Source organism: Neoarius graeffei, chromosome 11 (assembly GCF_027579695.1).
Source record: "Neoarius graeffei isolate fNeoGra1 chromosome 11, fNeoGra1.pri, whole genome shotgun sequence".
NCBI classification, from domain to species: domain Eukaryota; kingdom Metazoa; phylum Chordata; class Actinopteri; order Siluriformes; family Ariidae; genus Neoarius; species Neoarius graeffei.
In genome coordinates, this window is record NC_083579.1 from 71,374,494 (window position 1) to 71,399,806 (window position 25,313).

At 42.9% G+C, this 25,313-nt stretch overlaps 1 protein-coding gene across 4 annotated transcripts in view; it reads left to right on the forward strand.

The window, feature by feature from the left end:
* Positions 1 to 25,111, forward strand: part of psen1 (presenilin 1) — a 35,461-nt gene extending 10,350 nt beyond the window's left edge. For 3 of the 4 annotated variants that reach the window (XM_060934692.1, XM_060934691.1, XM_060934693.1), the window contains exons 3-11: positions 2,146 to 2,417; positions 5,656 to 5,797; positions 8,052 to 8,119; positions 8,344 to 8,564; positions 15,496 to 15,594; positions 15,690 to 15,776; positions 15,951 to 16,136; positions 20,270 to 20,388; positions 23,929 to 25,111. In XM_060934692.1, the coding sequence (XP_060790675.1) occupies positions 2,146 to 2,417; positions 5,656 to 5,797; positions 8,052 to 8,119; positions 8,344 to 8,564; positions 15,496 to 15,594; positions 15,690 to 15,776; positions 15,951 to 16,136; positions 20,270 to 20,388; positions 23,929 to 24,084 (1,350 nt within the window). In that variant the 3' untranslated portion in view covers positions 24,085 to 25,111. The remainder of the gene's footprint in view (positions 1 to 2,145; positions 2,418 to 5,655; positions 5,798 to 8,051; positions 8,120 to 8,343; positions 8,565 to 15,495; positions 15,595 to 15,689; positions 15,777 to 15,950; positions 16,137 to 20,269; positions 20,389 to 23,928) is intronic. The other variant, XM_060934694.1, reaches the window with a different exon arrangement.
* Positions 25,112 to 25,313: the final 202 nt, after the last annotated feature.

The window sequence follows — 25,313 nt, forward strand, 5'->3', positions numbered from 1 at the left end:
ACCTTCCTGCCTGGACTTGATCCCCCCCTCCAATTCTCTGTTAAATGTCACCAGTAGCAAAGATTTACGGCTTTATCCTAGACTCAGGTTTCTGATAGGTTTTGAAGCGTGACTGAGAGCACGCGTGTTCAGAGACTGATTATTTCAAGAAATACAGTACGTAGTTGATTACTGTCTGAGATGTAAATAGAAAGAGTCGATGATAAAGTTGTTCCACGAAATCAAGTTGTACATGAGCTGATAGCTGACGAGGCACCGAGTCGTTTATAAAGCCTAGGTCACAACCAGACGTACGATTTTTTTGGCCATGCGATTTTTGGCGTTTCCCAAATCGCTGCTTTTTTTTTTTGTTGTTGTTTGTTTTTTTGTTTTTGTTTTTTGTTCGTGGAAAAAGACGCACGTTGGCCGTAAGTTTGTTTTGCAACCTGAAAAAAACGTAAGCGCCCATAGAGTTTGTTTGACATGACAAAGAACCTCTGCGGCCAGTCTACGGCTCAAAAATCAGCACGTCACATGCGCGCCCTCCGTACGTTTCTTGCATTTTTTGCACGGAGACCGGCCGTAAGAGCACGTACGGTCGGTTGTGACCTAGGCTTTAACCATGTACAATGAGATTGAGTGGAATAACTTTTTTTTTTTTTTTTTCTTTATTAGGCCAAAAAAAAAATGGTGTGTTTCCGGTAACATGAAATACTAAAATAAGGTCGGAAGGTAGGAAAGTTTATTTATTTTTTTTTTTCCTTCCCTCGTTCGAAAAAATTAACACAAGTAAACATCTTACAAAATAGTATTTTGGCACAGAATCCTAAAGGACCACACATCATAATAAAATAAGTGTTTTAAATCTTTAAACGAATAAAAAAAATATCGCGAGAGTTCGAGTTATGATCTACAGAAGCGATATTTCATGATATTTTCATGTAATAACGTAAAAACACCTTATCAAGAAATAACATGAAAATAACGTCCTAGGCTACTTCCATTAAAAGCAGATGGCCTAGCCTACTGTAGAACTTGGGTCGAGCAAAAACATGGCTGAATCCTGAATGACTCCTATTTGTATAAATAGAGGACTACATAGGCGGCAAAATGTAGTGTTTTTCCTGCTATGGAAGTGCACTTGTATACTCAAAAGGAAGCAATTTGCATTACAGCCTTAAATGAGGATTCAAAATGGCGGCTCGGCTCAGTTTTCCTTCCTCCTTCAGTATACAGGTGCGCTTCCATGTTTATGCAGGAGGGCTGATAGAAGTGGCGAAACATTTTACTTTTTATCGTTTCTTTCACAACTTGAATGCGTTGAAACAAATTATGACAAACTAACGCCGCTTACACTAAAATATCGAGGGAAATTTGTAATAAAAACTTTACGGTCGGCAATTTCGACGCGGAAATTCTCGATCGGTCGGGTTACCGGAAACACACTATTTTTTTTATTTGGCCTTGTATCCACATTCACTGCATTTTGAGAAATGGCGCATATTTGTTGTTTGCAAATTCGATAAAATATAAGAACTTTACAAAACGTCCAGCAAAATAATTTCCGCTTAGAATGTAAACAAACCGGCAAAATGACTGGATCAATTTGTGAAAAATGCGAGAATAAGAATTCTTGAAAAATAAAAAGATGCGTACTTAGCATCCAATTTATTATTATTTTTTAAAAAATTCAATTTGGGTTTTGTTTTCAAGTAGTTTTTAATTTCATCCTCGGTTGATTCAGCAACACGCATCGCCATTCTGTTTTTCTCGACTCACGGTATATGAGCTGATAGCCTAGTCGTAGAGTAGCCAATCAGAACGCACGATTGATCATATCCAGTGAATGTGGATAGAATATATAGAAAATCCACTGTTCTGGAACACAGCGTAAAGCTCAATGGTCATACAGTATATAATCCTATTTGATAGCATAGATCAGAAGTTTGAAAATAGAAATAGGCTCTCTCGATTGCTTTTCTTGAAAACGGTTCTTGCGTTCTGTATTCCTTTGCTTTTGTTAGATTTTTTTTTTTTCCTCCCCTTGAATTCAGTCTTTGATTTTAGCCACGGTAAATTGAGCACTGTCCTGATCATTCAGCACTCTTGCCATCAGGGCTAATCCGGTGCATAACACCATTCTGATCATCTCGCATTTGTGTGCAGTCACGTGACGAACCAGAGGCCAACCAGCACACGGACACGGGCAGATCTACAGCCCGGCCACGGAGGGAGGTCGAGCTCAACGGCCAGCCTCCCTCTGCTCGTGCGCCACAAGTGGTTACCGACAATGAGGAAGAGGAGGACGAGGAGCTCACGCTGAAGTATGGAGCCAAACACGTCATCATGCTCTTCGTCCCGGTCACACTGTGCATGGTGGTCGTTGTGGCAACCATCAAGTCAGTCAGTTTCTACACACAAAAGGATGGCCAGCAGCTGTGAGTGTTAACGTTTTATTCCAGGAATCGGGACGAGTGGGGTTCATCAGTGTGAACTGAATTATGTTTAAAGCAGATACGCAGAACCATGGCCTCACTTTCGTTTATAAATGCCTTGAGACCTCAAGAATGGCACAGAAATAGTTTTAAGCATTAACAATAAATCTAATATAGTCATTTTTACGATTCAAGTGATTCATATAGGTAGCGGTCTGAGTGAATGACCTTGACATCCGTTACGTCACAGCAGGAAGTCTATCGGTCTCATCGCCATTTGCGCGTTACTAAAACACAGAGCTGACTGCAACTCCGATCCTCCATTTTGAGCTAATTTATCGCCATGCCACGTAGATGTGTTGCTGGCCGGTGCAGCAACACGACAGAAGGTGGATCTACGTTATATTCATGGCCCAAGAATGTTCAAACTGCAAAGATTTGGATGCGTTTTGCGAGAAGTTTACGGGCACATCGGGCGCCTACGAAGTGGTCTGTCCTCTGCTCTGCACATTTTACTGAAGACTCGTACGAAACCTCTGATCTGTTGAGGAGCGTTTTAGTAATTGCCTGAGCCGAGCAGTAATGGCGGACGACAGCATGAAGAAAAGTGAATGAGTGAAGCAGCCGTCTTATTTCTAAACTGGATATTGCTGCTGCCTTCCCTTACGTGAAAGAAGCGAATGAAGGGAGAACTGAAAGTCAGATCGTTTCAAAAACAATCGGCCTTCAAGAAGCGACAACACAGACGGATAAGCTCTGACTGTTATTTGGATAAAACAACGCATTGTTTCCCTGCATTTAGATTAATACATGCAACTTGTATTGTGTGTTTAAAGGGATAGTTTGGGATTTTTGACATGAATCTGTATGGCATCCCCATCAATAGTGTCGTGCAAACACACTGACTTACCCCTGACAGCATCCTGTGAGTCCAGTTTTGGTCCAGACGAAAGTAGTCCGGCAAGTTTGTTGGGGTCACGAAAGTAAAACGTTTTTCGTCTCAAAACAGTACGTGTTCAAAAGAGTGATATATTTGCAGGCTTTCGTCTAAACGGGGGAACAGGGGCGCTGCGCCCTCTTACTCTCGGCGTGCGCCCCCTTACCGACTCCGTGAAAACATCCCAGCAACACTACGTGACAATGTGTCTGATCATCAAATACGTTATAATTGCTCCAAAAATATTCCAATCATAGTAGATACACCGCCAGACGGTGCAAAAACAATCCGAATTGGCGTTTTCCAGACTGAGGCGCCATGTTGTTTAGTTGTTTACTTGTCGCGGCTACTCTCGCGAGATTTGACATGGGTCACATACAAGGTCAGCTGACTTGTAGAGCGAGATTTCTCGAGACTGAATGACCTTTCAGCCACCGGCGCGGGAGCTTTTAACAGAAGTAGTTCGCGAGTTGTTTTTGTTGACACTTGGGCATTTAAAGATGTCATCCCGCGGCACGAAGCGGAAGAAAGCCAAAGACTGTCCGGGGCAGAAGAAGACGACTTCTTTCTTTTTCAATGTTGACAGACAATTTGTTACAATTTCCCTCTCCGATAGCCTCAGAATGTCCCATTGGAGCATTTTTCAAAGGCTTTGCACGGCGGGGGGGGACAACCGGCACCCCCCCCCCCCCCCCCCCCCCCCCCGGCTTCGCTCCCTCGCCATGGTGAGCGCCCTCATACTAAATTTTTCTAGAAAAAACCCTGTATTTGCATCACAAAACCTTTGCCAAATAAAAAGTCAGACCTCGAAATCGCTTGGCACTATTTTCTCTCCCTTCTTATCACTGCGCGCTGCCGCCAGGTGACAGCCACGGCTGTTTCATTCATTGTTTACTGCTAGCAAAGTTAGCGACAACATGTCTGACTACGACAGCGACGTTGAAAACATTGACTTCATCTCACAGCCAAAGGGATATCTTTATGAACCCGAATATACAGATGAAGAAATGCGCCAGATGGAGTTAGAACGGGCAGAGAGAGAAAGGGTGGACAGAGAAGTGGAAGAAGGTGAAGCTGGAGCCGCGAGACACCGGGTGACCGACAAATGGTGGTGTACTTGTTCCAAATGTAAAGTAATGCAGACAGAGGTGGAGTGCTACTGCTGCCACGAATGGGATCTCATCATGCCACAGATGCAAGACCTTTCAATTGACAAGGAGGCCAGCGTGCCAGCTGCTGTCTGCATCACAAACCACACTGACTTCCCTGCACTCCTGAATGTTGGTGTCTTGCAGACGTTTTTCCACATTCCTAAAATTAACTGGAAGAAGCGTCCCAGGCCAGCTGGACCCGATGGTCAGTTGTCTTCAGAGTAAGTGTTGATTCCTGTCAACATGACAGCACGCAGTGATACCGAGGGAGACGAAATATAGCGCCAAATAATTGCGAGGTCTGACTTTTTATTTGGCAACGGTTTTGTGATGCAAATATATCACTCTTTTGAACACGTACTGTTTCGAGAAGAAAAACGTTTTACTTTCGTGACCCCAGCAAACTTGCCGGACTACTTTCGTCTGGACCAAAACTAGACAAGAACCGGACTCGCAGGATGCTGTCGGGGGTAAGTCAGTGTGTTTGCACGACACTGTTGACGGGGATGCCATACAGATTCATGTCAAAAATCCCGAACTATTGCTTTAAGTTACCGGTATAAGATGATTTAATTTGCTTCAGAATGTGATTGTCTCAGTTCATCTGATTATTTAATGAGCCTTTTACGTTTTATCAGTGAAAATGCATGCATGTACATGTATGTTGCATAAGTTATAACACCTATCCTGTTTTAATGAGTCAACCCACAATCAATGAAGTCAAATCAGTCTTAGTTGAGCAAGTCGGTAACGGTATTTCTTACTTCCACCATAAATTATTTATATGACTTTGGTCTATAGCTGTAAAAGGCCTCGGCCTTAAAACCAGTTACCGCTGTGACGTCACGCGCTCAGGGCTGGCTGGCTCAGCAGGGCAGCTCGGATGCCAACTTTGCGGTCGATTTTAACTCTCAAAAGTATATATTTTTTTATTCCCATTTATGCAGCAGACAGGAGGCAGGGATGGAGATACTATCCACTCAGAAATGTATTTAAAAATAAAGCCTCTGCGTATCTGCTTTAAACATGAGTAGTTTTTGAATAATCTTCCTATCCTGTGTACCTGAGCTGCTGATTCGCTTAACCATGATGGCAAAGAACTGCACCTGAGAAAGGAGAGCTAATCAAATGATCATGCGCTTTGCTCCTGCAGCATCTACACTCCATTCCGTGAAGACACGGACACTGTGGGCCAGCGTGCTGTCAATTCCATCCTCAACGCTACCATCATGATCAGCGTGATTGTGGTGATGACGCTGGTGCTGGTACTGCTCTACAAGTACCGCTGCTATAAGGTAGGCCGTGCTAGTAGCTGATTCTTTTCACGTTGTTTGTCCATGGTGCCAAATCTTTTACAAAATAAAACGCATACTTTTTATTGTTCTTAAGTATAAACACGTGACATGTTTTCTACTGTTGCTACTTGTGTTATTTGTATATGGCTTGTCTTTGTGTTAATAACATCTTTAAAGCTACACTGCCCTTCAGATTTTAAGTTTTGGTCATGAAAATAATAATTTTCCCCGACACCCAGGTATTTTTGTTTAGTGGGCTACTGAATTTGAATCGCAGACTTCCAATTTTATTAGTTTTTTTTTTTTTTTTTTTAAATAGAACTATGAATTTAGAGCCACGTGGCCTTAAATTCTCCGCTATTTTTTTTCCTGCTTCACCATGATGCAATACAAGATACCATGTCCTGCGTCGTGGTGGTGGGCTTTCCCCATTTGCGCAAGGCATTGTGGGATACAAATTTGAAACGGTAGAGAAAAATGGAGGACGCAAATGAAACGTGAAAGTCTGACGACAGGAACAGAAAGCGAGAAGAATAATGCGAAGGGAAGGAAACGCAGGACCAAACTAAGGCTACGTTTACATTAGACCGTATCTGTCTCGTTTTCTTCGCGGATGCACTGTCCGTTTACATTAAACCGCCTGGAAACGCCGGGAAACGGGAATCCGCCAGCGTCCACGTATTCAATCCAGATCGTGTCAGCTCCGGTGCTGTGTAAACATTGAGAATACGCGGATACGCTGTGCTGAGCTCTAGCTGGCGTCGTCATTGGACAACGTCACTGTGACATCTACCTTCCTGATTTGCTGGCGTTGGTCATGTGACGCGACTGCTGAAAAACGGCGCGGACTTCCGCCTTGTATCACCTTTCATTAAAGAGTATAAAAGTATGAAAATACTGCAAATACTGATGCAAATACTGCCCATTGTGTAGTTATGATTGTCTTTAGGCTTGCCATCCTTCCACTTGCAAGTGGTAAGTGATCTGCGCTGGGATCACACACACAGCGGCTCAGTCCCGAATCACAGCTTGTTCACTTCACTCGCGCGCTCTGTGAGCTGCGCAAGGCCGGAGTGCGCACCCTCCAGAGGGCACTCGCTGTTCAGGGCGGAGTGATTTGGAGCGCAGGATGCCTGCGGAGCCGAGCGTATCCGTGTATTGCCGTTGCTGTGTGCACGCAAATCGTGTATTGGTGTTGCTGTGTGCACACTAATCGTTTTAAAAACGTTAATCTGATGATCCGCTGATACGGTCTAATGTAAACATGGGCTAATACACTACCGTTCAAAAGTTTGGGGTCACCCAGACAATTTTGTGTTTTTCCATGAAAAGTCACACTTTTATTTCCCACCATAAGTTGTAAAATGAATAGAAAATATAGTCGAGACATTTTTCCGGCCATTTTGAGCATTTAATCGACCCCACAAATGTGATGCTCCAGAAACTCAATCTGCTCAAAGGAAGGTCAGTTTTATAGCTTCTCTAAAGAGCTCAACTGTTTTCAGCTGTGCTAACATGATTGTACAAGGGTTTTCTAATCATCCATTAGCCTTCTGAGGCAATGAGCAAACACATTGTACCATTAGAACACTGGAGTGAGAGTTGCTGGAAATGGGCCTCTATACACCTATGGAGATATTGCACCAAAAACCAGACATTTGCAGCTAGAATAGTTGTTTACCACATTAGCAATGTATAGAGTGGATTTCTGATTAGTTTAAAGTGATCTTCATTGAAAAGAACAGTGCTTTTCTTTCAAAAATAAGGACATTTCAAAGTGACCCCAAACTTTTGAACGGTAGTGTAAATATCAGCGCTCAGCGAGCACCTCGGTGTGATCAGCTGTTCGTTTAGCAACAGAATGAAGGAACTGTCAGTGCACGCTCAAAGGTCAACCTGTAGATGGCAGTAATGCGACACTGTGGATGGATGCCAGCTGCCGTAAAACCCAAAAGATGAAGGTGGTCAACCTGCGCATGCGCACACGGACTTGCTCTGTCTGCTCGACTGCGCAAAGCGAGCGATTTCATGGACGTTATCAGCGAGGGAATCCCCTCAAATTAAATTAAATAAATTCCCAGCCGCAGAACGGTCTGGGTGTGGTGTGTGTTTTGTTTTTGTTTTTTTTTAAATAAAGATATTACGGAAATAAACGCATCACAATGACCAAATTTCAGAGCGAACTAAATTTCACAGATTTAATGAAATCAAAAGGCCGTCAACTTTTAATGACATGATGTTATTGCTATTACAGGTGATCCACGCCTGGCTGTTCTTCTCTTCCCTGCTCCTGCTCTTCTTTTTCTCCTTCGTTTACCTGATGTGAGTCGTGTTTCTGCCCGATGTTGTACATGGATAGCTAGCTGCAGACCTGGAATAATTACGTGGAAGTTAGGGGTGATCAATGTGGTAAAAGTATCACTATAGCTGCGTACATGATGATACATTAGCCTGCATAAGAGTGTTTTCTCACATATTCCACAAGCAGATGTGATCTGGATTACGATGCGGCTTAGACTTGTGTGTCCTTTGTGTCCGCGCTACAGGGAGGTGTTTAAGACGTACAACGTGGCCATGGACTACTTCACGTTGGCGGTGATCATTTGGAACTTCGGAGTGGTCGGAATGATCTGCGTCCACTGGAAGGGTCCACTGCGACTGCAGCAGGCCTACCTCATCATGATTAGCGCCCTCATGTCCCTGGTGTTCATCAAGTATCTCCCTGAGTGGACTGCGTGGCTGATCCTGGCTGTCATCTCGGTCTATGGTTAGCAAGTTAGTCTCATTTACACTCGTGTCAAGCGGAGTGGGTTTTTATTTATTTTAATAAAACTTAATGCTCCAGCTTGCAAAGAAAAGTTTGTTGGTGAATAAATGGTATGAAAATGACAGCATGGATAAGAGAGGGTATAAAAATCCTTTTGTGTTAAATAATGACATAGCCTGCAATCACTGTTGAAACACAAGTTCTCTTCATCCTGCAGTATAAGATAAGGATATCATTTTAAGCGAGGTCCAAACAGGGCCCCCAAAAAAAGTCGTCTTATGAGTGTCGAGCCAAACTTCCTGTAAGATCATCCCCACCCATGTGATGAATTACACTGTTGATGTTTCCAAACAATGTTATCTTCAGAAAACCTGGAAAAAGCCTTTTTTTTTTAAAGGCTTGTTTTCAATAAAACCAAAATAGAAGTGGTGGTGTTGCACTTTAAAGTGAGCACAGATCTGGCTTTCCAAGTGTGAAGACCTGTGCGAAGGCCTCTTCATCCCAAACCGAAATACCTAAAGTATATTGTCTGGTTTAGGCTTCAAGTGCATATTTTGGACCAATTTCGTGTTTTGTTTTTTTATATGAAAGAATGTCACTTTACACACTCATCCAGAAGGGTAATTTTGCACAAGGCCGTCTGTCTACAGCAGAAAAACACAAAATGACAAAACGCATCTGGAAAAATCCCAAGGGAGTCTCCAGTCCTCTCAATAACTGCTGGCAACCGGCGATTTTGCCGCCTACAAACGCTCCATTGCCGGCTACTCACAGTGGTTTTTCAAAGAATTGAAATTCATAAGTTTTTACTTCATAATTTATACTTCATAAAAATAAAATTTTGCATTCAGGATCACTCAGAATTCACCATTTAACATCTACATTTTCAAAATTTTCCAAGGGAGGACCCCCGGACCCCCCTCCCTTTTTTTTTTTAATACATTGCGGTGCTGGCTAAAGGCCTCTGCATGCTCTTGCGACAAGGCTTTCGCAGATGGCTTTTCGCAGACAGTTGTAATTTATCGTTGAGCGGGGAGTAATAGGCGTGCGCGATGTTATTCACCGGCACAACGCAAGGGGGCGCGAAGTCGCTAGGAGTAGTTGGTGGGTGTGGTTAGTGGAGTGTTTATCCTCCGGTTACTTATAATGACTAGAACTGGAGTCGTATAGATGTACGTACTTCCTCAATCAACCGCTCTTCGTGCTGCTCCATCTTTGCTCGTGTTTTTAAAAATGGCGGTCGTGAAAACAAACCAAACCGGGAAAGTAGGGAAGCGGAAGTGCGTGTACAGCGGATGTAGAGCGGACCAATCAGAGCCCTCTTGTCTGCGGCGCTGTCTGCGAGGCTTCTGCAGTGGTCACAATTTTTGGGAGGTGCGCACAGAGCGTCTGCGAAGGTGGGAGGGCTACGCAGACACGGTCTGCGACACTATCTGCGAGGACTGGGTTGTCAGCATAAATTGGCCTTAACACAGCCTCCGCTCAGCTTACGCTTCACATGGCTCCCAGACGTCCGCTATTTAGCGGAATACCGCTATTTTTCTATCCAAAGTGTTTTTTTTTTTTTAAATCTCTTGTATATCCGTTAAAAGAATACGTTCTGATTTTGGTTTGCTTGTTTAGCGATGTTTTCGTCGGCTTCGTTTGTTCTCGTTGACATTCGGGAACACTCGGAAGTTAAATTGATGTAAATACCGCGAGACTGTACGCGATAGAACGAGAAAACAATATGGCTGCGCCCATTTGCTAGAAAACGTGTTTTAACTCCGTTCGTGCTTTTGTTTCTAATGCGTTGAACTTGATTCAATATGCCGTGGAAAGCGTAGTTGCGCTTAGCCAGAGAGGAAGTCGAATCCAAGAAGAGATTAATGAATGTGGTGAATACAGAACTTGAAACAAAAGCTCATGCGGACAGAGTAGCCAAGAAACGATCCAAAAGAGCACTGCAGGAACATGAGAAAAAGCAGAAGGAAAGATCAGAGAAACAAAAGCAGAGAAAACTGGAGGAAAGATCACAGAATGCACCCCAGAAAAGAGCATTAAATTCCTCTGCAGTGAAACCTTTCAAAAAAAGAGAGGTTTAAATCAAATATCTCCAATATTTGCTGTACATATGTATATATCTAATATTACTGAATCATTGATTTCTGCTCATATTCATGATTTTTGAAAAATGAATGTGGCGCTTATTAGACTAGTATTGACATGAACTCGAAACACAAAAATAAACAAATGAGATGAACTATGGATACTATTATAACAAAATCAGTGGAATATTTAGGCAAGTATATTCTTCAAAGCTACATTTTCATCTAATTTTAAATTTTTTTTTTGCCACTTGTCATCGATTGCAAAATATGGCATCAAATAGATACACATTATTGTTAAATTCTGTTGCTTTTCTATGTTAAATCTATGTAAAAAATGTGTTCTGTAGCATCTTCAAATGTTAAAATCTCAACAGCTTCAGGGGGCTTCACCCTCGTACCCCCAGCAGGGGCCTGCACCCCACAAAGGGCTTGCAGCCCCTTTGACCCATGCCGGTAGTTTCTTACATTCCTCTTTTTTTTTTTTTTTTTTTTAAATTACTGCTGGGATCCGTGGCTTAAAGTGCCATTCCACCATCGGATGTATTCTTTGGCATAAAATACAATATATTTTATGACAACATGACTAGACAGAGAAATCTTTTAGCTTCAAAATGATATATCAAACATAATTTTTTGACAACGACAAGTATATTAATTTTGCGACCAAAGTCACCTACCCTTTTAATTTCCGCGCGGTAGTGAAACGTGATGTCATCGGCAGGTTCCCCTTCTTGTGTACCACGTCACGTGTGACGTGGCACAGATTATCAGCAATGGCGGATAGAACGCGATTTCCACTTGTCGATTGCTGTGCCGATATTCACCATCGACCGTCTCCTTTGGGCATCACTTGCTATTTTCCTTCGCTTCTTTTCCGAAGCGGACAATCGCGTTCTATCCGCCATTGCTGATAATCTGTGCCACGTCACACGTGACGTGGTACACAAGAAGGGGAACCTGCCGATGACATCACGTTTCACTACCGCGCGGAAATTAAAAGGGTAGGTGACTTTGGTCGCAAAATTAATATACTTGTTGTCAAAAAATTGTTTATCATTTTGAAGCTAAAAGATTTCTCTGTCTAGTCATGTTGTCATAAAATGCATTGTATTTTATGCCAAAAAAATACATCCAATGGTGGAATGGCACTTTAACCTCTGCCTGCTACTCTTTCTTACTTGCCCCTTTCTCAGAAATATATTGAGAGGGCTGGGGAGTCTAGAGCCAGAATCGTGACGTTATCTGCTGAAGCGCCAGCAGGCTGCACGAGCTTGTGCAGTTTCATTGCACAGCCTGTGTAGACCAAGCGCTCCCATTTCTCTCTTATTGTCCGGTCTTTTGGAAAACGATGAGTACTGATCCCATCAAGATTGGTGTTGCTACACCCTCGTACGATACATCTGTTAACCATTTTAATAATTACGCGATAACGTTGAAGAAAGTTGCAGAAAACCACCAGGTCGTTTTCTCATAAACCAGCGCTGACGTAGGAGTCAGAGGGAGGCGTCCCGCACGCGATGTCACGGAAATTGATGTTTGCCGGGAAATCCAAATGCCAAGTTTTTTCAGAGGCGGACCAACTCGCCTCAAATGGCTTAATTTCAACTGAGTATTTCTGGTATTGTGCAAGGTAAAAAAATTGCTGAGAATGCAGAATGTTAAAGATAGTGGAGGAAATAATTATTTGATCCCTTGCTGATTTTGTAAGTTTGTGCATTGACAAAGAAATGAAGATTCTATAATTTTTTTTAATGGTAGGTTTATTTTAACTGAGAGACAAAACATCAAAAAGAAAATCCAGAAAATATTTTTATATAAAAGATATAAACCGATTTGCATTTCTTTGAGTGAAATAAGTATTTGAACCCTCTAGCAAACAAGACTTAGTATTTGGTGGCAAAACCCTTGTTGGCAAGCACAGCGGTCAGATGTTTCTTGTAGTTGATGACCAGGTTTGCGCACGTGTCAGGAGGAATTTTGGTCCACTCCTCTTTGCAGATCATCTCTAGATCATTCAGGTTTTGAGGCTGTCGCTTCGCAACTCGGAGCTTCAGCTCCCTCCATAGGTTTTCTATGGGATTAAGGGCCGGAGACTGGCTAGGCCACTCCATGACCTTAATGTGCTTCTTCTTGAGCCACTCCTTTGTTGCCTTGGCTGTATGTTTTGGGTCATTGTCGTGGTGGAAGACCCATCCACGACCCATTTTCAGTGTCCTGGCAGAGGGAAGGAGGTTGTCACTCAGGATTTTATGGTACATGGTTGCATCCATTCTTCCGTTGATGCGGTGAAGTAGTCCTGTGCCCTTAGCAGAGAAACACCCCCAAAGCATAATGTTTCCACCTCCATGCTTGACAGTGGGCATGGTGTTCTTTGGGTCATGGTCAGCATTTTTCTTCCTCCAGACACGGCGAGTTGAGTTGATACCAAAGAGCTCGATTTTGGTCTCATCTGACCACAGCACCTTCTCCCAGTCACTCTCAGAATCATTCAGGTGTTCATTGGCAAACTTCAGCTGGGCCTGCACATGTGCCTTCTTGAGCAGGGGGACCTTGTGGGCACTGCAGGATTGTAATCCATTACGACGTAATGTGTTACCAATGGTTTTCTTGGTGACTGTGGTCCCAGCTGCCTTAAGATCATTAACAAGCTCCTCCTTCTATGCTGATCTCTCACCTTTCTCGTGGTCATTGATGCCCCACGAGGTGAGATCTTGCGTGGGGCCCCAGACCGAGGTCGATTGATGGTCATTTTGTATTTCTTCCATTTTCGAACTATTGCACCAACAGTTGTCTCCTTCTCACCCAGCTTCTTGCTTATGGTTTTGTAGCCCAGTCCTGCCTTGTGCAGCTCTACAATCTTGTCCCTGACATCCTTAGACAGCTCTTTGGTCTTGCCCATGTTGGAGAGGTTGGAGTCTGATTTGATTGATTCTGTGGACAGGTGTCTTTTTATACAGGTGTCAATTTAAGATGGCTGTCTTTAATGCAGGTAACGAGTTGATTAGGAGTGTCTAACTGGTCTGTAGGAGCCAGAACTCTTAATGGCTGGTAGGGGATCAAATACTTATTTCACTCAACGAAATGCAAATCAATTTATATATTTGATAAAATGTGATTTTCTGGATTTTCTTTTTGATATTCTATCTCTCACTGTTACAATAAACCTACCCTTAAAATTATAGACTGTTCATATCTTTGCCAGTGGGCAAACTTACAAAATCAGCAAGGGATCAAATAATTATTTCCTCCACTGTATTTGACCAAAGTTTAATATAAAATAAGAGCATTTGATTGATCTTGCTCCTGAATTTACCCGTGATGTGCCCTTTAAGGCCGATTTACATTCAAAAGGTGTGTTGGGGTGCTTTCACCGATGCACTGTTTTTAATCTGTTCGAATCAAATCATGGCTCATTTTCCTCTTTGGTTCCTTTACGCAGGCGAGTAGACGGCAGTTGCAAAGTGGCCTCAGTCAGGTCTCAAGCAAACTCGAGTAGGGTTCAGTTGCAATGAGGAGAAATAAAATATTCTTCCACTTCCACGCACTTTGTATACACTATATTTGCCTTAATGAAGCGCAAACTCCTGTCGAAACGTATTCAGTTTACACATTCCCGTTTCTTTGTTACAAGTTCATATCATCTTCAGTAGCATATAGCTGAGGAGGAAAGCATATGGTATTGTTTGTTTACATCAATCTGGGAGACTGGGGGGGCACAAACATGTTTGGTCACTGTCTCGCTGTATAGAGATCTTGCAGTCACGTGACCGGAAAGTACACAGCCGCCATCTTGTCGGTAAAAAACACCGCTGAATACTGCTGCACTCGTGTACAGAATGGATCAGTTTCAACCGACGGACTACACGGCTCATTTTTTTAATGAACAGATAACTAGATATATGTCTAAAATAAACAATCTACAGATTAGTGACCCTTATGGCTTACCGGAGTAGTTTTCACGACTGTGTCAATGGATTTTGAACTGCCAGCGGAATACCCAGACGTGTATAATTACCTCATCAACTTTCCCTCGCTGTTCAGTGGTGAAGCACTGCGTGCTTATAAATCTCTGGACAGTTATCTTTACAGAAATTCAGGATTTGTCAGCGACTCAGATGTGGCATCTTGTAAACAAGAAAATAATCCTCATTGGACGGGTAAGTCACTTAAGTATTGAGTATAGCACTGACCAGCCGATTATAGAATAGAATAAGGTAATTCCAGCTGTAATTCCAAATCGTCCGTCTTGTTTACCATGGATCTGGCGTTGGAGAGGTGGAGGCTTAGCAGTGGAGATTTGAGTAGCTGTTTTCTGAGCTTAGTCAACAGGCCGGCTCTGCCTGCAGCCTCGCTTTTGCTTCCGCTCCCGGCGCCGCCTCCTTCGCTTTGCTTCCGATAACAATCCACGGAGACCCCGCTGGTCTCGCTATCTCGTCCGGAATGTTGTGCATGCGATGGAAATCGCTACAAACCGTCATTTTCTGCTGGAAACCAATGTCCAGTAAGTCCATACGGCTGTAGTGGATATTGAAGTCCGGTACAGACGAACAACACACAAAAATACACACAAGAAACATAAACGTGCACAGGTAGGGAGAGCTTGTAGCCGCAGCCGTTGTAGTAGAATTGTATATAGTAGGGTTTTCCAGAAGAAAAGGTAGAAGTAGAACCAGAAGTAGAAGGCGGAAATATGGCGTTTGACCGACAAGATGGCGTCTGTCACAATCTGGATCGGCTGTGACGTCACATGCAAGTGCTCCATTGGTAGGGAAACCAGGGTTAAGAACAAGCACATGTTGGGGGATGATTTGACTCATAGAATGTATTTCTCTCTCTCTCAGACCTGTTGGCTGTGTTGTGCCCGAAAGGACCTCTTCGGATCCTGGTTGAAACGGCTCAAGAAAGGAACGAACCGATGTTTCCAGGCCTCATCTACTCTTGTAGATATTCCCAAGAAAACTCACTAGTCTGTGTGTTGCTTTCTATGAATTAGTACATGTTTGGTTTTAATAATGACGTTCTTTGTGTTTGCCAGCGACTATGGTGTGGCTGGTTGGCATGGCCGACAACGCAGAGTCGAGGAATAACTCTTCAGAAGCTGCCCCTAAAGAAGAGATCCATGGTAGGTCTTATAATTTGCTGCCCAGAGTGGGTCGTTCAACTCGTTTCAGCTGCTGCAGTGCATGTTTATCTCTGTTAGTGACAAATACTTATTTTTTTTTAATGAACTAGTATGCACGATTGGCAAACAGTATTTTCTTTTCTTCCCTGCCCTAACTTTTGACCTCACTTTAAGGCCTCTTGATGTATCCTGTAGTTGCAACGGCTCCAGTGGCTCAGCCAGAGGATGATGGGGGTTTCACGTCTGATTGGGTTGGACAACAAGAGCACCGTCTTGGCCCTCTGCAGTCCACCGAGGAATCGAGACGCGAGATCCAACAGATGCCATCAGCACGCCCACCACCAGCAGATGAGGAGGAGAGTGAGTATGAGTGGAACAGAGGCCGATGGTCGGTCCTCCAGGATAACATGACGGTCGGCTATAAGGGTTTAATTTTAGACGTTACTGGCACTCGGTTTTGACAAAGTATGCTGAAGTCTCACGCAATTCATTTAGTATTTAAATAATTATTGAAATTCATTCAGCGTCTTGTGCAGTCACTGAATAGATTGGAAATTGACTTTCTTTGGCCTGATACAAAACTTAATTCAAAAAAGAACGTGTGGAGTTTTTTTTTTTTTAAATAAATATATCGTCTCAATCCATGGTTTATCTTTATAAAACTTCTCCTTTTGATTTAACTCCGCACCAGTCGGCTATAACATTAAAGCCACCTGCCTAATGTTTTGTGGGTCCCCCGTATGCCACCAAAAACACTCCTGACCTGTTGAGACATGGACTCCACAAGACCTCTGAAGGTGTTCTGTGATATCTGGGACAAAGACAATCACAAGACATCCTTTAAAGGAGAACTGAAGTCATTTTTAAACTTGCTTTATTTCTTAATTAACCTGTTATTCAGTTACGTTTTCGGTTTTAGTAACCTTATATCATGACTCGTATTGGCAATTAAATATTATACTTATCGGCCGATTCGGTTTTTAGCCGTGTTGAATTTAGTTCGTTTGATCCACGAGAGGCGTCGCTTATCCGCGTGATCTTCACTAGACTTGTGCGAGACTTCGAAACGTCAAGTGTCAGCCAGGTGTCCGTGCCGCCATTTTGAAAACTGTTTTCCAAACGAAGTATTGCACAAAAACGAGTTTAAATGACGATTACTGCCTACTTTTTTCAAACTTTCCTGATTGCTATCAAAACAAACAAAACTTCCGGTTTGATTACATCAGCATTCGAAAGAGGCCCTGCACGTCTTTTGACAACGTTGTTCGAAATCGCGCCCTACTCGCTATATAGGGTACTATATAGTGGGAACGCCATTTTGTAATACTGTCTGCGCTGAAAGAAATCAAATTAAAAGTCTTAAATTTGATTTAATAAAAGGCAGTGGTAAAGAAGGAAGTATTTCGCCTTGGTTTAAAAAAAAAAACCTGAAAGATGCAGGTAATTTTGTATTGATTGATGTGGGAAATGCGCTCAGTATAATATGGGTTTATCACAAAAACGCATGTATGTATGTATTTTTTTATTATTTTGAAAACCCACCAGCCGACTGATCTGGCACGTTTTAATTGTGCGACAGTAATGACGTAAATACCAGCGTGACTGAGTAGTGTCTGAAAGTGTTTTTTCATTTTACCAATGAGCTCGCTATATAGTCCTCTATGTAGTAATTCCTTATGTAGGCAGTAGTGAACAAGTGCGATTTTGGATACAGGGAACGTTGGCAGATGTCGGTCACTTTGATTTGCGCTGTACGTTTTACTTCAGTCCTACGATGTCTCGCACAGGTCTCGACGAATCTCGTTTACGGCCATTGCTTTGACATACGGACTGATATATTACAGAGCATATTTCAAACACTCATAACTTGCTATAGCAGCGACAAAATAGCGATCAAAAATGCATTCCGATATTTAATAAAATGAGAGAAATAGAATTTTGAAAATAAAAACAAAATTGCCTTCAGTTCCCCTTTAAGTCCTAAAAGTTGTACGGTAGGGATTCTCTGGATCGGACTTGTTTGTCCAGCACCTCCTACGGATTCTTGATCGGATTGAGATCTGGGGAATTTGGAGACCAAGTCAACACCTTGAACTCTTGGTCATGTTCCTGAACAATTTTTGCAGTGTGGCAAGGCACATTATCCTGCTGAAAGAGGCCATTTGGGAATACCATTGCCACGAAGGGGTTTACTTGGTTTGCAAGTAAACATTTAGGTGGGTGGTACGTGTCAAAGTAACATCTACATGAAAGAAAGCCGGGACTTAAGGTTTCTCAGCAGAACGTTGCCCAGAGCATCATATTGCCTCTGCCGGCGTGCCTTCTTCCCATAGTGCATTCTGGTGCCATCTCTTCCCCAGGTAAGTGGACCCGGCTGTCCACGTGACATAAAAGAAAACGTGATTCGTCAGACCAGTCCACCGTCTTCCGTCACTCCATGGGTCCAGTTCTGATGCTCACGTGCCTATTGTAGGCACTTTTGGTGGTGGACAGATGTCAACATGGGCATGGTCTATGGCTGTGTAGCAAGGTCCGACACCTTTCTATCATAGCCAGCATTAACGTTTTCACCAGTTTGTACTACAGTAGCTCTTCTGTGAGATCGGACCAGACGGGCTCGCCTTCGTGCCCCATGTGAATCAATGAACCTTCGACACCCAGGACCCTGTCACCGGTTCACTGGTTATCCTTCCTTGGACCACTTGGTAGGTATTAACGACTGCACACCACAAGACCTGCTGTTTTGGAGATGATCTGGCCATCACAATTTGGCCCTTGTCAAAGTCGTTCAAATCCTTACGCTTGCCCAATCCCCCCCTTTCTGGGTCCAACACATCAACTTGGAGAACCTGCCTGTTCACTTGCTGCTTCATCTATCCCACCCTTTGACAGGTGCCATTGTAATGAAAAAAATCCATGGTCTTTGCTTCACCAGTTAATGGTTTTAATGTTATGGCTGATCAGTGCGTGTATGATACGAACTGTCCCTTGCCTCACTCATGGGGCTCCTGTTGTGGACGAGACACGGCAATAGTATTGACCTCCAGGAAAATAGTGCGCTTACTAAAATGAAGCCAGGAGTGCCAATACTTTTAATTGGTGCGAAGGGGATTGTTAAAAACAAAAGCTTTGTAATGCTCCTTATCAATGAACAGGCAGTAAAGCAATTGATGCTAGTTTCCAAATAGTTTTGACATGGGATGGGATGGTTTCGAGTTAATTCCAGAGTTTTCCAAAGCTTCTTGATTAATTAGTCATGATCTTCTAATGAAAAACCGTGAGTTGGTGTAGTGGTTAGCGTGTCTGCCTTTCGATTGGGAAATCGCAAGTTCTAGTCACCAAAGACCATCATAAAAATGGTACCTACTGCCATCTGGCAAGGCGCGCTGCAATACAGGTGCAAGTGGGGAGTCAAACTTTCACGGTTACCAGAGGACCAGCCCCCCACTGTAACCCTAGCTAGGTAATAGGCGAGAGGCTGAGGGCTACGGAAACGGAGATCAGCGCTGCTCTATGCGCCACATGGCATAGGAAGGGACTTTCTTCCGAAAAGGGCTCTACTTGAACCCATTTCTGATCAGGAAATCTCAGGTTATAGGGTTCTACAAAGAACCTTTAGGGTTCCTTCAGAGGGACAACTAAACAACCTTCGAAAGGTATGGTGACTCGGATTTGTTTTGAACTGCATGTGGCCTAATACAAAAATTAAGGTAGTCTGTAAAAAGATCTCATCTCATTATCTGTAGCTGCTTTATCCTGTTCTACAGGGTCGCAGGCAAGCTGGAGCCTATCCAAGCTGACTACGGGCGAAAGGCTGGGTACACCCTGGACAAGTCACCAGGTCATCACAGGGCTGACACATAGACACAGACAACCATTCACATTCACGGTCAATTTAGAGTCACCAGTTAACCTAACCTGCATGTCTTTGGACTGTGGGGGAAACCGGAGCACCCGGAGGAAACCCACGCGGACACGGGGAGAACATGCAAACTCCGCACAGAAAGGACCTCGCCGGCCCCGGGGCTCGAACCCAGACCTTCTTGCTGTGAGGCGACAGCGCTAAACACTACACCACCGTGCTGCCTCTGTAAAAAGATATATATTTTTAACCTTTAATTCACGGCTAGTGCGCCCACTACAGGTTGAAAATTACATTTGGCTGAAACAGATCATCAGTTCATGATGAACTGAGGGGATTTTGCCCCTTTGTTATGGACAGTGATTCCCTTTCAAGTGTAGCTACCCCAAATATGGAAGCAGCTGTAGGGCTTGGCTCTAATCCATACAGCAACACTGCTGTGCATCAAATATAAGCATACATCTGTATTATCGCTTCTTATTATGAGCACGACTTATCTAAATCTTTTCTTGCCTGCATTGTGTCTGTTTGGAATGTTGAACTGTTTATGAAAATGTCTATATAGTGATCAGATTTATTATGGATTGAGTGAACTGTGAAAGTTTTAAGATGTACGTTTCTATTCTTCCAGGGGGAGTGAAGCTCGGTCTTGGTGACTTCATCTTCTATAGTATGCTGGTGGGAAAGGCTTCAGCGACAGCCAGCGGTGACTGGAACACAACATTGGCCTGCTTTGTGGCGATTCTTATTGTAAGTAATCCACCTACAAATTTGTGAGGTGTTTTTTTGGTGGCACAGCAGGTAGGTCCTTACAGCTTGAAGGTCTGGTTCAAATCAGAGCTTGGGTTCCTCTCTGTGGAGTTTATGTTCTCACAAGTTCCTCTGTGTGCTCCGGTTTCCTCCCAAATATGACACTCGGTGGATTGGTTATTCCGAATGGTCCGTGTGTGAACGTAGTGGCTTGTGATGGACTGTTATTCCAGAGTCTGATCCCTGAATTGGCTCCACCATGACACCAAGCAGAATAAAGCGGTTCCTGAAGATGACTGAATTGTGTGCGTGCAGGAATTAATCAGACTTAAATATGTAATAGTAGAAACATGTATGTGGTGCATGGAAAAATAAGCCTTAATCTCTAACTCAAGAAATTCAGGAATAATCCAGTGTCCAGATAGGTTACTTAAAGGAGTACGCCACCCCCAGGTGAAATTGAGTCAGTCCCTGCAGTCCCTAGAGTTGGATGAGTGAGCCAAAGCGTTTTGTAGCCAACCCAGCCATTGTCCTGATCTGGAAACGTCCCGGTTAGCTTTAGCTTAGCGTAGTCGCTGTAATCCGGCGTGTCCAGCTAGCATTGTCGTTGCAAAAGTGAATCAAATAACTCAAGATTTTTTATAATTATTTCTCATGACCTGTACATTCACATCGAGTCCACATATCAATGCAAATTAACACGAAGGGATTTACTAGACCAATTTATATGTGGAACTATTTTCGGCCACAACACAGGCAATGCACCGCTGCAGGCGCAAAGACACCACGCAGCACCACAACTTCCGTCAATACACCAGTGTTACCAGGGAAACCAGGGTTTTCAGGCGCTGCGCGGTGTCTTTGCGCCTGCAGCCGTGCTTTGCCTGTGCTGTGGCCGAAAATAGTTCCAGATATAAATTGGTCTAGTAACTTCGTGTTAATTTGCATTGATATGTGTACTCGATGTGAATGTACAGGTCATGAGAAATAATTATAAAAAATCTTGAGTTATTTGATTCACTTTTGCAATGACAATGCTAGCTGGACACGCCGGATTACAGCGACTAAGCTAAAGCTAACCGGGACATTTCCAGATCAGGACAATGGCTGGGTCGGCTACAAAACGCTTTGGCTCACTCATCCAACTCTAAGGACTAACTCAATTTCACCTGGGGGTGGCGTACTCCTTTAAACTGGATGAAATCAAGTTGGAGTCAAATTTTAGCAAAACCGGCCAAACGATCTGATTATCAACTCGCAGGGATTTTATCCCTGAAGCAGTTTGAATCATAAGTTGTCACAAATCGAAGTTTACCAGTAAGGAAGGAGATGTAGTTGCGCTTTAACCGGCTGCACAGCAAACGTAATTGTTCGTGTATTTGTCTCCGTGCCGCGCGTTTCACTGGAAGATTCCGCTAAAGGCCACATCAGAGAACTCGGACTGTGTAAAACTTGCAGATTTGCATGAAAGAAACAAGGTGATGCGTCACTTCCCCAACACCGCCCCAACTGTTCATGTTTGCATCTTGTAGACACGCAGCGTTTTAATTTCTGAGGACGTGCACACGACTAGCACACCAGACGGACACAGGATACACAAGGCATCCATCATACACACGCAAACACAATTAAAAGGAAATATATCTCTGAGGAATAGAATTTACAGAAAGGCACGTAGATGATTTAATGGCACGTACATTAATCAGCTCAGAAGAAAAGATTGGACCAACTTTGGAAGAGAAAACACAGGCATATTCAGCGCTTGGTCAGTTTCTGGATCTGACAGCGAACACTGAGCGCTGTAGTAATACTTTTTTCTTTAAAGATATTTTTTTGGGCTTTTTTCACCTTTATTGGATAGGACAGTGTAGAGACAGGACAGGAAATGAGTGGGAGAAAGAGACGAGGAGGGATCGGGAAATGACCTCGGGTCGGAATCGAACCCGGGTCCCCGGATTTATGGTATGGCGCCTTAGCCACCTGAGCCACGACACCCCAGCGCTGTAGTAATACTTGAAGTAGGGTTTTTTGTTTTTGTTTTTTTCCCCCATTTTTCTTTCTCTGCCTGGCCACAAAAAGGTCATGTGCACGAATATTTAATTTAACCTCTAAATATATTTCATTAATATATTCATATTTCATATTATTGTGCGAGAGAGTGAGTGGTGATTTTAAATTTTTTAAACGTATTTTATCCACATTGACTGGATCTGAGCAATCGTGCACTCTGATTGGCTACTCTACTCCAAGGCTGTCAGCTCATACTATGAGTAGAGGAAAAACAAAATGGCGGAGCGTGTTGCTGAACCAACCAAGAACGAAATAAAAACTCTACTCGAAAACAAAACCCCACCCCAAAATACAAAAATAAACCCAAATATGGAATGATAGTATTTGATAATATATAATTTTCTCCCCAAGAATTATAGCAATTTTCACAAATTGCTCCTGTCGTTTCACCGGTTTGTTTACATTCTAAGCGGAAATGATTGTCAGACGTTTTATATAAAGTTGTGCTGTCAAAAATGTCGCGTTATTAACGCGTTAACTTGACTCAATTTTAACGGCGATAATTTTTTTTTTATCGCAAGATTAACGCTCTGTGACATGATGTAGGTTTTTCATAAGCTTTTGAAACTGCCAGGAACTTGGAACAGAGACTTTGCTTAGAAAAACGATAGCAGCTAGACTGTAATGCCACGCCCCGCACAGCCAGAGTCCTCTGCCCTCCCCCGAAGAGCCACGGTGCTCGGCTTAGGTTTCGTTTTCCCATCGGCGGCTCCAGTCCCACTTTGCGGTGGCTGTGACAAGACGTGTTATGCTCTGCAATAAAAAAAAAAAAAAAATTGGTACAACCAGTGTTCGAACTATGCCGATATTTTCGGGGGGGGCCCTTTTTTTTCCTTTGGGGGGGTGCTTGCGCTTGTCTCAGAGCGCGGATCTCCATTGCGTGCTCACTTCGGATATGCAAATGCTTCCCGTTAAACACGATCGCTGCTATGTCAGTAAACATTATTTTGCCAATATTTTAGAGACCCCCTAACATTTCCCAAATCATGTTTTCAAGGGATCTCATGTCTGTTTCAGGGGATCTCGGATCCCCCGAGTACCCCCGTAGTTCGAACGGTGAGTAAGCCCATTCACTTTTTTATGCTGAGAAGAGAATTACATGGTTTTTCATGTGACAAAAATGTGCGATTAAATTGCGATTAATCGCGAGTTAACTATGACAGTCGCAACATTAATCGCGATTAAATATTTTAATCGCTTGACAGCACTAGTATAAAGTTTTTTTTATTTATAGAATTTGCTAAAAATAAAAATGCTCGGTTTCTCAAAATCCAGTGAAATGTGGGTAGGATAAGTTATTCCACTCAATCTTTGTCATATATGGATAGCTGATGACTCGATTTCGTGTGTCTGTGTGTGTAAATTTAATTTCATAGCTATTTATGTATGTCTTACTTTGGTTGTAGCTTTTTTTTTTTTTTCTCTACATTCTGTGATTGAAAGATTTTTGTGCGTCTTCATTTTTTCCAGGGCTTGTGTCTCACACTGTTGCTCTTGGCCATCTTTAAGAAAGCCCTCCCAGCTCTCCCCATCTCTATTACCTTTGGCTTGATCTTCTATTTTGCCACAGACAACTTGGTGCGCCCGTTTATGGACCAGTTAGCTGTGCACCAGTTCTACATATAGCAAAAGGTGCTTTTCTACAACTCGTATCATGCTCTGGTCATACCACGGAGGACCTGAACCTCAGCAGGAACGAGGAGACTCGCTGGCATCGCCATTGCCTCATTTCCTCTGTGACAGCTATGTGACTGGATTTGGAGTGGGACCTCAAGTATTTCATTCCTCTCATGTGCTTTCTTTGTTCATTGATCTTTTGTAAATGCAGACTCTCTCCAGTGACCCCAAGGACTAACACTGGTGATTTGTGTAGCAGTTGTTTCGGGGAGATAATGCTTTGAAAAGGGGATGATTAGCAAAACAGTTAATCACCAAAAAGTCCTATTTAACCTACGTGAACGAATGTTTTATAATAACTGGATGAGGAAAAAAAATGCATGGCTTATTTCTGGGTTGATGGACTATAATGCATTAGAATGGAACCGTATCTGGATCCAAACGTAATAGTCGTTAAATTTTTCCATTTACTTGTATAAAAGCATTACTTTTAGGGACCTGTAATTTGTAAGTGATTTTGACAGTGGTTAGCGCCGAACACCTTTTTCGCCCGTAGCGTGTGTAGAATTATGGTTTTGGAGTCGAACACTGGCACAGTCTGACCGTGTTTGTTCGAATTAAAAAGGTAGAGGCTACTGTTGTGTGCTCTCATCGTCTGAGGGTATCATTCTGGAATGTATTATACATATGGTCCTAAATATGAGTTTCACCAAAGTTTGTGGAAATGTTATTTTTGTTTTTGTCTTTGTCTGTCTATTATGATGTTTATAGAATTACCTCTCAACTTTTTGTTAATTTCAACATTCTTTTCTTACAAAAAAAAAAAAAAGCAGAACAGTATCTTGATTGTTTTTGTAATTTGGTTTATAACCAACTTTTAAAGTTCTTGAATAAACGACAAGCTCCTTTGAGCACTTTTCCTCCCTCTCCATTGTAATCTGTAATAGGTTCATAGCTAAGCTGGGCTTGAAATGTATTGTAACAGTACAGAAACTACATGCATTAAATTCAAAGGATGGCTTCGTCATAAAACAAACAGGTTTGATTGTGTCTATAAACTATTCGGGTAAAAGGTCAGGTAATTCCTGAGTGAGGAATAAAAATCCTCATTTCAGACAACCTTCAGCACTCGTCCTCAAATATACAACTACCTCTGTAGGCTGAGTCACTCTGATTTATTTATCCTAAGGGCCTGGCAGACTACAGGAACAATACAAGAACTCCATGGATACTGGAGC